Raw genomic sequence first — 16,830 nt, 5'->3', positions numbered from 1 at the left:
AACCGAGAATGGGGTGAATGAGGCTGGTAAGTCTTTGCTAGGCATTTGGGGCCAGGGACTGCTAGAGTCAGCCCGAGATCACCACCTTCACAGATGGGGTTCAGGGAACCCCTCCCAGACCAGAGCTTGCTGGAGGAGACAGATGGAGCCGTAAATCACGTTAGCCTGTGGCAGATGTACAAGAAGCTCTGTTCCTGCATTTCTGCCCGTTGGTGAGCACGCTCAGAGAGCACGCCTGCCACCCCGTAAATCAGGAGCATGAATGCCTGGCAACTCTTTTCTTTTATGAACCCGTATCCATTATCCTGTCATGTCTTTCCTACCAGGTGAGTGAGATGGCCAGCTGGGACAGTCACAGAGCCTTTCACTCATTCAAAACCCTTGACTGAGGTACAACAAGGCGACAGGGCAGATGCAGACTGCCTGGGTATGAGTTGTGGCTTCTTCTTCTTCTTCTTTTTTTTTTTTTTTAAAGATTTTATTTATTTATTCATGAGAGACACAGGCAGAGGGAGAAGCAGGCTCCCTACAGGGAGCCTGATGCGGGACTCAATCCCAGGACCCCAGGATCACACCCTGAGCCAAAGGCAGATGCTCAACCGCTGAGCCACCCAGGCGTCCCAGGGTGTGGCTCCTTCCTGCTCTGCTGCAAATAACTTCTCCACGCCCCCTATTCTCTGTTCTGTACAACACAGCTAATAACAATCCTACCTTTTAGTGTTACTCGGGTGATTATCAAAAATTGGAGCAAATTCCTTAGCGTAGCACTTTATACACAGTAAACACTCAGTAAATACCAGCTGCTATGATTAATGCCACCATCACCAGGTGGTAATATTCTTTATATTCTATTGAGGGAAAGTAATTTCGGGCAGAGCCATCAAACCAAGTAAAGAAAACTAACAAGATCATTTCAGATGGGTTTAACAGCTATGAAGAAAATAAAAAGGGTAATGAGTGACTAAGGTTATTACAGAGATCTCTTTGGGAGGTAATGTGTTGAGGTTTCTTAATATTCCTAGTGTTGTTATTTGGGGCTCAACAGTTCTTTATTGTGGGGGCCGTCCTGGGTTGTAGGGTATTCAGCAGCATCCCTGGCCTCTACCCACTGTATGCCTTCCACCCCCCACCCCAGTGGTGACAACCAAAAATGTCTCCAGACATTGCCACGTGTCCTCGAGGGATCAAGGGAGAAGAGAAATGACAGAACAGGTAGGTGGCTTTGGAGAGATGGACTATAAACCCAAAAGGCACGAGGAAGTGGAACCTTGACCCCTGACCCTCATCCAGGCGCTTAGGATGTTAAACCAGAAGGCAAGCAGGCTCTCCCTGGAAAACGGTCTGCACGTCCCAGCCCGTCCCAGCCCTTCACACGGCTCGGCAAAAGAAATACTGCATAGAACAAAGAGCAACGAAGTATGGAATTAAGTCTACGTCCGGAGCTCAGGTGGCTCAGAAACTGACTGGGATGCAGTTTCCTTACTCTGTCCTTCAGGCCAGAAACCAGGTCCCGTATGAAGTCCTCCACTGGAACTTCAAAGAAAACCTGCATCTGAATCACCGGGAAGCCAGCTAGAAATGCAGACCCCCAGGCCCTGCTCCTCTCGGAGAGGGCTCCAGGTCATTGCGCAGCTTGCTCAGTGGTTTGAAAATCTCTGAAGTAGGAAAAGTCAGTCCTAGAGAGGCCTTTAAGGTCATCTCTGTGCCTTTTCAAGCTTTCCGAACTACTGGCCAGCACGGGAACTAACAAAACCGAACAAGGAATGCCCGTGTGTGGAAGGACAAGTGGATCCCTCTGGTGGAGGAAGGGCAGGGGGCCCTCTGTGGCTCAGTTTCCCTCCTAAGCTCAAAACCACCCAACTCAACCAGCTCTATGGGAACAGGTGGAGAAACTGAGGCCTAAACACAGAGGGGTAGTGAAGTGGATGTTCTTGGTAAATCTGTGACCTGCCTTGTCACCGAATACCCCCCCTAAACCTAGAGTCTCCTGCCTCACCTGGCCTGCACATGGCAAACATGAGTACTGCCCCCAGCCCTGCCCTGCCTGCTAACACACGCCGTTCCCAAACACCTCCTGGGGCTGGACATGAGCTGCCTGCCCTCAGTGGCATCTCCCCACACCTCCCCGTCCCAACTAAAGGCATTGGTGCTTAGTGAGAGCCACTCGACTCCACACTGGCATCATGTCCCCAGGATGGTTCTCCTGCAGGAACCTGGGAGAGCAGAGGGTGGGGCTCTTTTTCTTGCAGAAAGAGTCTGACACTTTCCATAATTGCTGACATCATGATCCACAGATTCTGTGATACACATAGATTTACATTTTAACATTCTTGAAAAAAGAATGCAATATTTAATCAGCAGTATCTTAAGCACTGTGCCAGTTTCCCTGGCAAGGAAAATTCTTTAATTCTTACAGGTACATAAAATAATGGTGCATCCTGAAGTAGACTTTACGTTTGGTTTTGACGTGCATTATGTTGCTTAACCCTCATGAGAACCCCTATGAAGCAAGTGTTAGCAACCCCATTTTAACAGGTGAGAAGACTGAGGCTCAGAGCAGTTGAGTCAACTGCCTCCTGACAACTAGTAAGTGGTTGTGGTGAATCTTACATGGTAGCTTGGCTAGGCTGTGTATACAGTTTAATCAAACACTAGTCCAGATGTTGCTGTGAAGGCATTTTGTAGATGCAATGAACATTTATGATCAGCAGGCCTTAAATAAAGGAGACTACTTTCCACATTGGGGGTGGGGAGGGGGTTCTCATGCAGTCAGGTGAAGGCTGTAAGAGCAAAAACAGGTTCCCTGGAGGAGTTTTGCCCCCAAAGCATGTAACAGAAGTCCTGAGTTTCTGGCTTACCCTAGATTTTGGACTCAGTTGAAACATCCAACTCTTACCTGAATTTTCAGCCTGTTGGCCTGCCCTACAAATTCCTAACCTGTCAGCCCCAACCCTGTGAGCCAATTCCTTAAAATAGATCTCTGGCTACCGATAGAATGGGTTCTGTTTCTGTGGAGAGAGAACCTTGAACAGTGGTAGAACTGGGCTGTCGAGCCTTACTGCTGCTGCGGGTGTCGCCAGCGAGGCCCAGCTCCGGCTCAGAGAGCAGCACCCAGCTCCCCTGGAGCCAGTGTTGTGTTGTCCAGCCCCACACAACCTCTGGGCAGGAGCAGAAGACACCCATGGGGCTAGCTGAGAGGACAAGGCCAAGAAGAGAACAGAGACCAAGAGCAGGTGATATGTTTATTGCAGGATGCCTTTTTCTGGGTGCTGGGCTGGCTGTGAGGTTCTACGGGGGGGGGTCCCCCTCACAAGCCCCAGTCCCAGAATAGACAGACACATTAACTTGGAATCCAAACTAGTCTCACATAAATAGAAGGTTGGCAAAGGAAAAAAAGAGATAAGCAACAAATGAACGTGTGGTTTTTCCACACTCGTGCGACAAAGTGGCAGTAGCACCTCATCCACGTCACCTCTTCTTAATTCTGCTTCCATGTTGAAGCTTTCATTTGCTCTGAAAATCACCTTCGGATCCAATTCAGCAGCCGCCTTCCTGGCAGTCCCCGAGCCAGTCTCCTGGACTGGCAAATCAGCCAAGAAAATCAAGATGGTTCTTCTTCAAACAAACAAAAAAATGCTTCTATGGTTCTTTGCACCTCCCAGTTCTGATGGGTGAACAATGTGTCCCCCTGACCCCGAACCAACCAAAAAAATACAACGAGCACAAGCCACAAGTCAGCATAAAAACATATTGCACATGGATACAAGAGTCTTCCTGAGAGCCCTTTCGCTGCGGGTACCCAAATACTGGCTTTCGATCCAACCAATCACATGCCCCGTCAGTGGTTGTGACATGTACCCACGTACATGCCCTGCTCCCCAAATCCAGCTGGCAGAGAGCAAATATTCTACATTTTTAGCCTTCCCTATTAGCCAAACTCAAAGCCAAGGCTAGGTTTAACCTCATGCACCATAAGCACGCTGTGGAGGGAGGGAGGGAGGTGGGGGTCGTTAGTTATAAACCTTTGTCTCCCTTTCAACCACCTTTTCCTCTGGGTGGTTGCTGAAGTTCTAAGGTGAACATGGCATCCAAGACACATAATCTTCTGGAACTAAGAGCCTGGAAAGTGGCTCTTCCCAATCATATGCTTTTGAGAACAAAACTGTTGTCACAAGCTGGGTTCAAACTTACAGCCCTTGTGTGGGACAGGCAGTGTGGCAATCGACGTTTTTGTTTTTGTTTTTTTTTCTCCTAAGGAATTTTCAAGTATCACAAAATCCCTGATACAGTATGTAAACAAGATATCTTACTGAACAGAAAGCTAGGTCACTTCAGGAAGCAGCAGCATGTGAAATATCTAAAAGGCCAAATAAGGTCTTAGGTTTGACAACAAAGGCAAGACAGCCACCCACCCCACGCCTCGGAGGGCAGACACTCAGGCATACGCACGCACGCAGGCTCCGCTGGAGGGAGCCAGGGAAAGAGCACCCAATACAGCATCTGCTGGGGGTCCTGAGAACACATCAGGCAGTCCCTTCTTTTTTCAGTGTAGCTGCCGCTGGCAAGGAATAAAGATGTCTCTAATGCTAAAAACCAAACACGTGCATGGGCCGGTGGTCTGCATCCAGTTTCCAGTCTCCTGGCATCTGTTTTCCCAGGTCTTTCTCAATCACCGGGCCTCTCCTCCAGAGGATGGTGGCTGAGCCAGTCCTCCTGCACCCCAGCTACACACGTGGAAGACATTTTTCAGAATTCTCTCAGGGGAGGGGTGTCATTGACTTTTGCTCTGGGTCAGCTTTATTTAAAAAGAACATGAACCCTGTGTCCAAGGTCAACGAGGTTCTGTGGGGATGGCCTCCCCACTGCCTCACTCGGCTGAGCTCCCCTCACCTGTGTCCTCTTCCTCTGCCCAGGTGAGTCTCCAAGACCTCCCTGTGTGGCCCGGAGGTGCCCTATCTGTCGAAACAGCCTGTGGGGAACGCGTGGCTTCCGCTGAAGTAGCTGCTTCCGTAGGCGGTGGCAAGGCAGTGCCTGGGCTCCGCCGTGATGGCCATCTGCACGCTGAGGGGCGCGGGGAGGGACATGGGACACACGTCCAGGGGCTGGAGAGTGGGGTACAGGGTGTGGAGGGATAAGCCAGAGCCTCCTGAGAGCAGGCTCCCGGAGCGGTGGGCCTGCAGCGAGTCCCGATAGGCCAAGCAGAGGTCCTGCACGGGGGTCTGGGTCTGGAACTGGGCGAGGGCTGGCGTCGTTGCTGGCTGGCTGAGGGTGGGGTAGGTGGGCGGCTGGAACAGCACCTGGGTGGGCGCAGGGCTTCTGCTGGGCACCATTGTCAGGGACTGACTTTTGACCGCGACGGCGTCCTTGAAGACGTTGTCATAAGCTCTGAAAGGAAAGGACCTGGGTGAGACTTGCGGTCAAAGGCCATAGCAGGAGACCCCTGAGGTTGCCCCTAAGTGGGATTTGAGATCTGGGTGTCAGGACCTCAAGGCCGGTCCAGCCCATGCTCTCTGCCTACAGCACTGCCTCTGCTGCTCTCTCACTGGACTGAGACCGCAGATCCAGGCTTGGGTCTGGATCCCACGCCTGGATCTGCTTCCTATGGAAACCCTTTCTGGCCCCTCGAGTCTAGCCTAGCTGTTCTTCAAGCCGCTACACTGCCCCATCTCAGGGGTCAACCTCCCAGATGATAATTTCTGGGTTATCTTCCAGCCCCTCGTGCCAAGCGCAAGCTCCAGGGGGGAGGGGCCCTCTGCTCTTGCTCATCACTGCATCCCCAGCACCCAACACAGGGCCTGGCACTTAGGTGAGCACAGTCTCTGCCTTCAAGGCACCTCTAAACAGATTTAAGCAAGCCACCCGGGGGGCCTAAGTGTCACCTTCTGAAAACGGGACAACAGGTTTACTTCCATCCAAAAAACAAAAAAAAAAGCTTCCCATAAAGCTTTTTTTTCCAAAGATTTTATTTATTTATTTATTCATGAGCGACAGAGAAAGAGAGAGAGCGCGCGAGAGAGAGAGAGTGAGGCACAGACACGCAGAGGGAGAAGCAGGTTCCATGCAGGGAGCCTGATGTTGGACTTGATCCCAGGACTCCAGGATCAGGTCCTGGGCTGAAGGTGGCGCTGAACCGCTGAGCCACTGGGGCTGCCCCCATGAAGCTTTCTGAAATAACAAATCCATTCATCCATTAGAGGCTTAGGTTCAGACAGGAGGACACTGAGGCTGTGCCTCTGAGACGGCGGCCAGCCCGGAGCCACCACCACGGTGAAGAGGCAGGAATGGTGGCTAAGAATCTGGGGGCACCTATCTGCATTCAGATCAGACCATATATGCCCTAGTTTTAGGCACCTTCAATAAACACGGCTTTTATTTATTCATTTATTTATTTTTTCAATTTTTAAAAAATGTATTTAAATTCAATTAATGAACATATAATTTATTACTGGTTTCCGAGATAGAGGTCAGTGATCCATCAGTCTTATACAGCAAACGCAGATTTAAAACAAGGCCCAGGGAGCAGGGCGGGTAATGAGACAAAGGCAGCTAGCCACAGGCAAAGCCTCCCACACAGGGAGGCAGCTTTCCAAAGGGGCCGCCCCGTGGTGAGGAGGGCTGGCATCTAGAAGATGCTGCCACCTGTTGGGTGGAAGAGGGACAGGGTGCAGCCAGCCTGGAGTTCTCTGTCCCCTCTGTCTCCTCCCTGTGGTCACCGCTGAACACCTTCATGGTGTTGGGTCCTGCTGCCCTTATGCACCTTCTCTGATACACTCAACATGTCCTCACCAAGATTCCCAGGGACCCCTGCAAGGAGGCTGTGGCTTCTTATGTTAAGCCACTTTGGGCTTAGCTGGCTAAGAGGTCAGCTTTGTGGCCGTGTCTGAGAAAAGCAGCTTAGGGGTGCCTGGGTGGCTCGGCAGCTGAGAGTATGCCTTCGGCTCAGGGTGTGATCCTGGAGTTCTGGGATCGAGTCGCACATTGGACTCCCCGCAGAGAGCCTGCTTCTCCCTTTGCCTGTGTCTCTGCCTCTCTATGTCCCTCATGAGTAAATAGGTAAAATCTTTAAAAAAGAAAGAGAGAGAGAAAAGTAGCTTATGAGTGTAATCACTCAGTGTAATCATCCATAGGACTGATACAATGGGACTCAGAGCAGACAGCCCAGATTGTCAGAAGGGTACGCACATAGCCTCTCTCCTCTCCAACCCCTTGACCTTAAAATTGCAAACCCAAAAGCTGCCCAAAATAGGAAGGACCAACTCTGCAAACCTCACTTCTATCAGGAGTCGTCATGGCTGACTTTACGTGACACGCTATCCGGAGGAAACACCATGACCCTTCAACCCTGAAAAATTGCCTAAGGTGGGTCTCCAGAGCAAGTGCCTCGATATTTTAGAAACACAGAAAGATTAGGGACGCAACTTACACCAGCAGGATTTCAATGCACGTGCTGAGATGTTCCAGAGAGTAATTTGAGATCCTCTGTAGGTCTCTGGTCCAGTAGGGAGAAAGCTGAAGGCAGATCCTAGAGGCCCCAACACAGGCTGCAGCAACCACAGAAGGCTGGAATTTGTAGAAAATATGATCTGAAAGAGAACCATAGGAGTCGGCATCATAAAGCCTCGCTCTGGGGTCCCAGTGCCCCTCCTGCCCTGCACCTCCTGAGAACTGGCAGACAAAGGATTAGGTTCAAGGTTGTTCATTACTGCCACACACGCACAGATGAAAAATCAGAAACAGCGTGAAGTTCCACTCCTGAATCTTAAACACCTTGGTGCTCAGTCTGGGATTTCTAGTGCCAGTCTAATGATTTTCAAAATTTCACCCAGAGCTTCCAGGGAGCTGCAAGTGGCTCGCTGATGGGCTAGGAACAGCACCACAAAACACATGTCCTTTCTTGGGCTGTTAGGGGGAATGACACACCATTGCAGAGGCTTCTGTTTCGGGTGATGACTACAGGCTACTTACTAATAGTAACAAAGCTTGGCCTACAGTCGGCACGTAATAAAAATCTGTTGAATGAATGAATGATGAATGCATGGTCACAAGCATCTGATATTCCCAACTAAAACTAGCACTGAACTTATGTTTACGGAGGACCTTCCGTCAGGTCCCCCACCCCCTGCTTTTCTGACATATGACTGGCAAATAGAAATGATATATATTTAAGGTGTACACCGTGATGTTTCAGTATGTGTGTATGTTGTGAAATGAATCTCAATGTCCTACAAAGATGTCCAGCAACACAGCAAAGCTGGCACTACTTGTGTGCAAAGGCAAATTGTTCAAATTCCCATGATTTTCATGAATGACGCTGGTTATCAGTGTATTATCTATCGTTCCATCTTACATTGCTCATGATTTCTGATGACTTCAACGTTTGCCTGTTAAAGCAGGAGTCAAGCAGGGTGGCGTTATGGTTATGGGCACCGTCACCAACTCAGACTCCTCAGATTCAAATCTTAGCAATGACCTCGGGTACTTCAAGTTACTTCAGCTCTTGAGCATCCGTTAAGGAAACGGATTTGTAAAATGAAAATAACAGAAGTGATTTGCATGTGGAGTCATTGTGAAATTCAAATGACATCATATACCCATACCCAAAGAACTAAAATAAGGTGGCTGGTGCATGTAAATGCTCAATTAATGCTTGATATCATAATTGATGACTGTCTTGTTACTCGGGACCATTTTGGTTTGTGGTGAGTTATCGGGTGGTTGCATCGATGCTATTTCTGACCTTGTATTTTACCTAATACCTAGATTTTAAGACAGTGGGAAGACGGGGATTCAAATAAAGTCCCAAACTTTAAAAGGGTAACTTTATTGCTAAACTTTATTACTAAAACATAACCCCTGCCCCACCCTATCTGTATGATAGCTTTTCTGGGACAACCTACTGGCAAATCTGTCCTATTTAGATCATTTGCAATGGACCAAGTTACTGTAAGAAAAATCAGCAGGTGATTAGTAAGTTTGTAGGGCGCCAACTGTAGTACATAAGCTGCCAACTGTCTTTTACATAGTATTGGCAACACACTGGGAAAATTGTTGCCCCTCCTTTGTGTATGCCCTGCAAAGTGGCAGTGCTCTGGGTGGACGGGCCCTAGTCCATAGGGACTCCGTGGGTGGACGTGTCTGTCAGTGCCAAGTGATCCCAGCCCTGTGTGGGTGGGGAAGGGGTAACAGGCCCCGCTGTCAGGCCTCACCTCGCAGGGTGACCTCTAGGAAGTAGTGGGCATACTCCTTGAGGCACTCTTTGGTCTTGCGGGGGCAGGCGGTGGGCCAGCTGTGGCAGTGATGGTCCTTCTGGCTGACGGAGGCCAAGAGGTAGTAATCCAGGAAATGGGCGGGCGTGGGCAGGCAGAGGTTCCAGCCGAACGCCTCCAGGAGCAGCAGCTCCGTGTTAAGCAGCTCCTTCTTGGTGAGGGTGAAGTTCTGGCCGCTCAGGATCCTCGTACTGTTTATCTGCTCCAGCTTGGGTACATGGTCTTCCCTGTCCTCGAACTTACCTGGGGGAGAAGCAGAGGTTATTAGAAGACGGCACTTCGCCAGGGGGGAAAGGCCCATCTTAAAATGCCTGGACAGTGTTGGCAGGGAGGACAGAAAGCCAAAAGGCCCCACTGCCAAGGGGACTAACTGCCTACATTCTGGATCTGACTCACCTGGGCTTGAATCTCCAAGCCATCACTTCCAGCTGTGTGATCGTGCACAGGTGTCTCACCCTTTCTGTGCCTCAGTGCTTATACCTGTAAAACGGAACCTAAACCTCATAAGGTTTTTGTCAGAGACGACAAGAGAATGCATATCCGATATCCAGGCCAGCATGTACAACATAGAAGGTGTTTAACGGCAGTCAGCGACAGCAGTGGGGGCCTGGGGAATATGGGAGCCCTCTCCCCAACCCTCTCCCCCTCTCTGGCCCTCCCTGATTCAATCTCAAGACTGGTCAGGGGTCAGACAGCCAGAGTCAGAATGATCTTGCAAATTTGATCCTGTCCCCCCACATGTAGAAAAGCCCTACAACGGCTCCCCACTGCCCTCAGCACTGGGTTTAAACCCCATCAACAGGCTGTTAGCTTGGATTCCCTCAGAAACAGTTTGCTTGGGAGGTGAGCCAAGGAAAGACTGGTAAGTGGGAGAAGGCAGGAAAGGGAGGAAAACCAAGAAGGGAACATTATCTTGAAGTTATCCATACCCCCACGTGCACTGCAGCATTAATTACAACAGACAAGACAGGGAAATAACCCCAGTGTCCACTGAGAGATGAAAGGATAAAGAAGAGATGGTATTTATATACAACAGAATAATATTCAGCCGTATGAAGAAGGACATCCTGCCATTCGCAACAACATGGATAAGCCTTGAGGGCATTACGCTCAGTGAAAAAAACCAGGCAGAAAAAGACAAATGCTGTATGATCCCTCTTACATGTGGAATCTAAAAAAGCCGAACTCATAGACACAAAGAACAGACTGGTAGTTACCAGAGACAGGGGTGGGTGACACTTGTGAAGGTGGTCAAAAGTACAAACTTCCAGGGGCACCTGGTAGCTCAGTCGGTTAGGTGTCTGCCTTTGGCTCAGGTCATAGACTTGAGGTCCTAGGATCCAGCCCCAGGTCGGGCTCCCTGCTCTGCAGGGAGTCTGCTTCTCCCTCTCCCTCTGCCTCCCTCCCCACTCATGCTCTCTGTCTCTCTCTCAAATAAATACAATCTTTAAAAAAAAGGCACAAACTTCCAGCTATAAATTGGTCCCGAGATGTAATGTACAGCATGGTGACTGTAGTTAACAACATATTCTACATCTGACAGCTGCTGAATGAGTAGAGCTTAGTTCTCATCACTAGAAAAAATATAGTAAAGGTGATGGATGTTAACTAAACTTACTGTGATGATCATTTAACAGTATGTACATGTATCAAATGATTTTTATACACTTTATTATCTTTAGATTTTATTTATTTACTCACGAGAAACACAGAGAGAGAGGCAGAGACATAGGCAGAGGGAGAAGCAGACTCCCCGCGGGGAACCCGATGCAGGACTCGATCTCGGGACTCCAGGATCACGACCTGAGCCACAGGCAGATGCTCAGCTACTGAGTCACCCAGGCATCCCAATTTTTATATACTTTAAACTAATATATGTCAATTATATCTCAATAACACTGGGTCTATGTGTATGTCTTCCGAGGTGAGGCCACAGGAGGCCTTGCAACTTCCACCCTCCTCCCTCAGAGTGCCATGCTGGACCACCATGTAAGGGAGCAGATCTAGCCTGGTGGAGGTGGAGAGGCCATAAGGAGAAGAGAGGTGCCCAGGCTACAGCCAGCACCAACTCTCAGCCACATGAATGAGACCGTCCCAGACCCTCCAGCAGCTGTATGAATGAGCACAGGTGAAGCCAGCAGAGGAAATGCCATGCAACCCACATCACTGTTGTTTTAGATCACCAAGCTTGGGCAGGATTCATTTGGCAGGAATAGATAACTGGGATATATTCATATCAATGGTCGTGGCAAAAAGATGTGAAACCCCACAAATAGGCACATCAAACAGTGCCACGGAAGGCACTGGAGGAAAAATGAATAAATACTGGAAGGTCCTGGAAGTAAACCACATGACATAGAGCCACACAGAGCAAGACACAAAAATTAAACTGAGCCTTCATCATCCCACTCATGGGTCAAGGGAACTGAGGTTTATATTTATTTACTTATATTTTATTTATACAGCAAACCGTGGCAGTCACCAGTGGTGGATAGCTCCAGTGGCTGCCCCCACTGTGGGAGGGTCTGCAGGTGGGGCAGCTATGGGCCTCCCAGCCGTCACCCACACGCACACCTGGCTGTGGCCTCCATCTCTACACTTCTCTGAAGGCCCCTTGCCCCCCCTGGCCCACGAGCCTTCATCTACGCAGCCCTCTGCATGGAGCACCCTTCCCCTTCGCTCCACCAACCTTTCCCTCTCTCTCATCCCAAAGTCCCTGTGCCTTGGAAGCCTCCTCCCACTGCAGTCCCCGTGCTGTGTGACTCCACATCACATGGTGAGTCCTGCGGCCGGCCTCAGAGTGGTCACCTGTAGCCTCTGAGCCCAACCCCACAAGAAGCAGAAACTGCTGAGTGAGTGCTAGGAGAGACAGTGTGCAGCCCAGCTGAGCTCAGAAAGCATGCATCTGTCTGTCTGCGCCGATGAAAAGAACGGCAAGGCGTCCACACACCTGTGCACAACGGTGAACACCCCGCGACCCAGTTCCCATCAGACTTCTGCCCTTCTTAGGAGGGATAAGGAAGTAACCACTTCAGGCTGCCTTGCAGCAGATACAATGCATTCCTCAGGAAGGCCTCCAAAAATGTCAGAGAAATGAAACTTGGACTCTGGGAAGCCAGCCTCCATCTTCTCCTCGAGGCTTAAAGAGCCCACTAAGTGGGCAAAGATGGTGTGACATGAAGCTCTGGTCTTTGATGGGTAGGAGCTGAGCAGACAAAACGGTGAGGAGTGCAGACTGATGGCTGACCAGCCCCACACACTTAGGGTAGGCCTAGACCCTCTCCTTCCAGAGCCCTGCCCACCAGGGCCTAAGCCTGCATGGCACCACCTCCAGGGCATACACCTTCCCTTGTCTTGCATGCATGGGCTACTCAGGCAGGAAAGGCCTGGTCGATGCCGCCCAAGGGTGAAGAGTCTCTTGTATGGCTGGAAATCCTGTGGCGGGGCCTGGCCGATGGAGCCTTGCCAGGCCCCCACACCCTCCCTAAGCCCAGGACTGCTCCCCCAGCTGGGAGTGCTCATCCCTTCACTCACCTCATCATGTGTCCCCCAGCGCTCAGTTCAGAGGTCACTGGATGTCATCAAGGCATTTCTCACGCTCAGACTGCTTAATATCCAACAACTCAGTATTAATGGCTAGCACCTGACCCACAGGTCATCAATAGATCTCAGGCTGTGAGGACAAGAATCACATCTGACCCATTTGCAGCTGTGCCCCCCAGTTCCCAGGACTGTGCCTGGTACACAGTAACTGCCCAATGAATATTCACTGAAAGAAGGACAGCACTCTCCTGATAGTTGAATCTTAGGCCATTTCAATTGTTCTCTGATGACCTCAGATGATCTGTAATCCCTAATTTTTTTCTTCAATGATCATATCTTTGTGCAAATTAAAAAGAAAGAAAAAACATTTTTGCAAGGTTGTGAAATTTTTCCTGAATCCTGTGCTGAACTAAGCCAACACTGTTCTCAGACACTGAGATACAAGTGGCTCTTTTCTTCCCCAGGGCAAAAGGTGGCATGGCGAAGGTCACTGCCCTGGCAAAAATGTGTGTCCTACTGGGAGGGGCAGTAAGAGCTGTCCACACCATTGCTGGCAGCCAGCAATCTATCCTAACTGGCAGATGTGCTCAGTGAGATTCGTCTCCTCTCTGGCCTCAGAGCTTTTCAGACCTTTCAGAGCTCTGCCTCCCCCAGCCACCAGGCCCAAGAGGATTACCCTCTAAGGGAAGGGGCCACGGATTACTAAGGAATCAGAATTCACCAGCTCCCCAGGCTGGGGAAGCTTCTGCAGGCCAGAGCCAGGCAGAGTGGGGTCTGAATCCTCAGTGAGTTTGCTCTGGACTAAAAGCGCTAAACCCTACAGGCTGTTTGTTCCCTCGTTAGGAAGAGGCCCCTGTGGAGATGAAATGGCCATGCAGAGAGCAATGTGCTTCAGTAGTGCCCGGCACACGGAAACGGACAGTGTCCTCACACTGGGCCGGGCACTGGATCCCCCAGGGAGGGTCTGTTCCGACCCCCAGGGGCTCAGAGAAAAAGCTCAGGAATTTTGTTCCACATCCAGGAGCGACCTTGGAGCACCTGCTCTTGACTGCTGGCCAGCGGACCCCAGCTTAGCGACTATCCCCAGCACGGTACATTTCGAGGCCAGAAAAGGTTTTATGAGTTTCCTGACATTGCACGCGCCTGGTAGACACTTCCTCCCCTCCTCCCGTGACCGTCAGCGGGGCCAGCCCTTTGTCCTCGGGGCTGCCGCTGCCACCAAGTGCAGCCACTCAGCTGCTTGCTCCTTATCAACAAACTGTATTGACACCAGATGCCTGGAAGTCTTCAGGCAGGTCCCCCGGGAGGTGTGGGGGACAGACGTTTGAGTCTTTCCAAGTCAGGCCAGAGCCACAGACTCAAAGACTCTCTTTTGACTCCTTCAATGTACGTTTTATTTGGAAAATGTTCAAATCCACAGAGGAGATGAAATGATGTTAACAGTAAACACAGATGACCCTTCAGCTAGATTCACCACTGCTGACTCTGAGCCACATTTGTTCTGTGTGTGTGTATGTGTGTGTGTGTGTGTGTGTACATACTGGTTTCGCTGGACCATTCTTAATTAAGATGCAGATGTGACGTGCCACCCCTGGACAGCATCCATCCCCGAAGCCATTTTCCTATATAATCATAATGCTATTACCAATCCTAAGAACATCAGCATTAATGCGATAATATTTCCTTTCCTTTTTTTCTTTTTTTTTAAAGTAGGCTCTACACTCAACGTGGAGCTTAAACTCACAACCCTGAGATCAAGGGCTGCACGCTCCACCGACTGAGCCAGCCAGGCGCCCCTGCAATAACATTTTCTAACATTCAATCCACATTGGACTTCCTCCCCAGGAATCCTCAAAATGTCTTTTATAACTTTTGTTTTTTTGGATCCAGATTCAAAGGCTCACACATGGTGTCTGTTATATCTCTTTAGTCCCATTCTTTGTTTTTCATGACACTGACTCTGGATGAATTGATGCCAGTTTTCTTCTAAAATGCCCCAATTCTGGGGGTGCTTGGCTGGCTCAGTTGGTGGAGCATGCAATTCTTGATCTTGGGGTCATAAGTTCTGCGTTGGGCCTAGAACTTAAAAAAAAAAAAAAAAAAAAAAAAAAAAGCCCCGGGACACTTGTGTCACTCAGTGGTTGAGTGTCTGCCTTTGGCTCAGGGTGTGATCCTTGGGGTCCTGGGATAGAGTCCCACATCAGGGTCCCCACGGAGAACCTGCTTCTCCCTCTGCCTGTGTCTCTGCCTCTCTCTGCATGTCTCATGAATAAATAAATAAAATCTTTAAAAAAATGCCCCGTATTCTGGATTGTCTCCTCACAATCAGACAATTTGAGTAAGGAAACTACAGAGGCAATGTTTTGTCCTTCTTACCGGATGACATCAGTTTGTCCCAGCATTAGCGATGCTATGTTTGATCGCTTGGTTAAGGTGGTGACCCCAGATCTCTCCATTTTAAAGGTACCACTTTCCTGCGAAATTAATAAGTAATCTGTGAGGTGACACCTTCAGACTGAATATCCTGTCTCCCAACAACCTTTAACTCAATGATTTGGCATCCACAAATGATTTTTCCCTGAATAAACAATTACTTAGGGGTTGAAAAAGAATTTTTCACAATTCTATCGTTCTATCTACATTTTTCTTTTTTGGATGTTCACACCGCCCCAAAGTGGTGAGAGTCATATTAACATACCTGTAAGATTAAAAAAAAAATCCTAACACCACTGAAGCACATACCCAGGGTCTGGAGTTCAGGCAGAGGCACATAAGCCCTGAATGTAGGGGTGGTGGTGAAGCCTGCAAATAATGCCCTTGAGGACCCTCTTGCACACCCGGATGACAGTTCCTCCTGGTACTCCCAGGGGCTGGTACACAGCCAACCCAGTGAACCCCAGCAATCCCTGGGGTCACACAATTATTGGACTGACGACCACAAGTCCAACCAAGCAGCCTAACTCAACCACAGAGGCAGGACGCTGTCAATCCAGCAAGCCTCAGGAGGGGCTCTTGCAGACAGGCTTTTTTGGGTCCCTCTCTTTTTTAAATAGCATTTTTGTTTGTTGTGGTAAAATGCACATAACATAAAATTTATCATTTTAACCATACAGTTCAGTGGCATTCAGTACATTCACACTGTTGTGCAACAATCACCAGAACTCCTTTCATCTTGCAAAACTGAAACTGTATACCCATGAAACAGTAACTCACTGTCCCTGGCTCCCCCTCGGCTGGTAACCACCATTCTATTTTCTTTCTCTACGAACTGACTACTCTAGAGACTGGCTTTTCTTCTTCCACCTATGGTCCTAGCAAACAAGCCTTAAGCAGGCCAAACGGGATTCCTGACTTTTCTGAATTGGGGCCAAGAGAAACAATATTTTTTTAATTGCTTAAAAAATGTTTTATTTTGGAAAATTTAAAATATACAAAAAAAAAAAAAAAGAAATTCTATAATGAACCCCTGATTCATTACCCATCTCCAACAATCATCAACATTTATACTGCCTTTGGAAAAATTCCTAAACAAAAAGGTGCACGTAGGGGAGTAGAATTCTATAAAAAGCCGGTGCTGCCTCACCTGAAGTCCAGGCCCAGGGCTACTCACGTGCTCCTAAGCGGTTGCTTTACCGCTCCCTGTGACCTTCCCACAGTCAGACCTTCAGGCCCAGCAAGAGGCCTGTTTACAGACTCATTCAGGGTTACCTGCTGCCCATTCAGGAGCTATACTTAGGCTCTGATATGAGGCCACAATTTCTTGGCCAAGGAGAACCAGGTTTTAAAGCAACGGCTGGCACCTCTTCTTACCTAAAGAAATGCAATGCTTAAAAAAATTTTTTTTGGGTAGGCTTGAACTCACAACCCTGAGATCCAGACCTGAGCTGAGATCAAGATTCAGATGCTTAAGGGACTGAACCACCCAGGTGCCTTGAAATGCAATGCTTTTAAAAACAGGCAAAGCTACTGTTCCCCAAGAAGGGCCACTCTCCTATTTTAAAGCTCTCCCCCCATCTTGTCA

General features: G+C 49.2%; 1 protein-coding gene across 2 annotated transcripts in view; it reads right to left on the bottom strand.

Moving 5' to 3' along the window:
- Nucleotides 1–3,228: 3,228 nt before the first annotated feature.
- Nucleotides 3,229–16,830, bottom strand: part of CCNJL (cyclin J like) — a 55,999-nt gene continuing 42,397 nt past the window's right edge. For both annotated transcript variants that reach the window (XM_072824301.1, XM_072824300.1), the window contains exons 4-6: nucleotides 9,207–9,509; nucleotides 7,424–7,583; nucleotides 3,229–5,385 (exon numbers count right to left, since the gene is read on the bottom strand). In XM_072824301.1, coding sequence (XP_072680402.1) covers nucleotides 4,953–5,385; nucleotides 7,424–7,583; nucleotides 9,207–9,509 — 896 coding nt within the window. In that variant the 3' untranslated portion in view covers nucleotides 3,229–4,952. The remainder of the gene's footprint in view (nucleotides 5,386–7,423; nucleotides 7,584–9,206; nucleotides 9,510–16,830) is intronic.

This window comes from Canis lupus, chromosome 4, assembly GCF_048164855.1.
Source record: "Canis lupus baileyi chromosome 4, mCanLup2.hap1, whole genome shotgun sequence".
NCBI lineage: Eukaryota > Metazoa > Chordata > Mammalia > Carnivora > Canidae > Canis > Canis lupus.
Note: the sequence above shows the minus strand (reverse complement) of the source record. Positions and strands in the feature narration are given on the sequence as shown.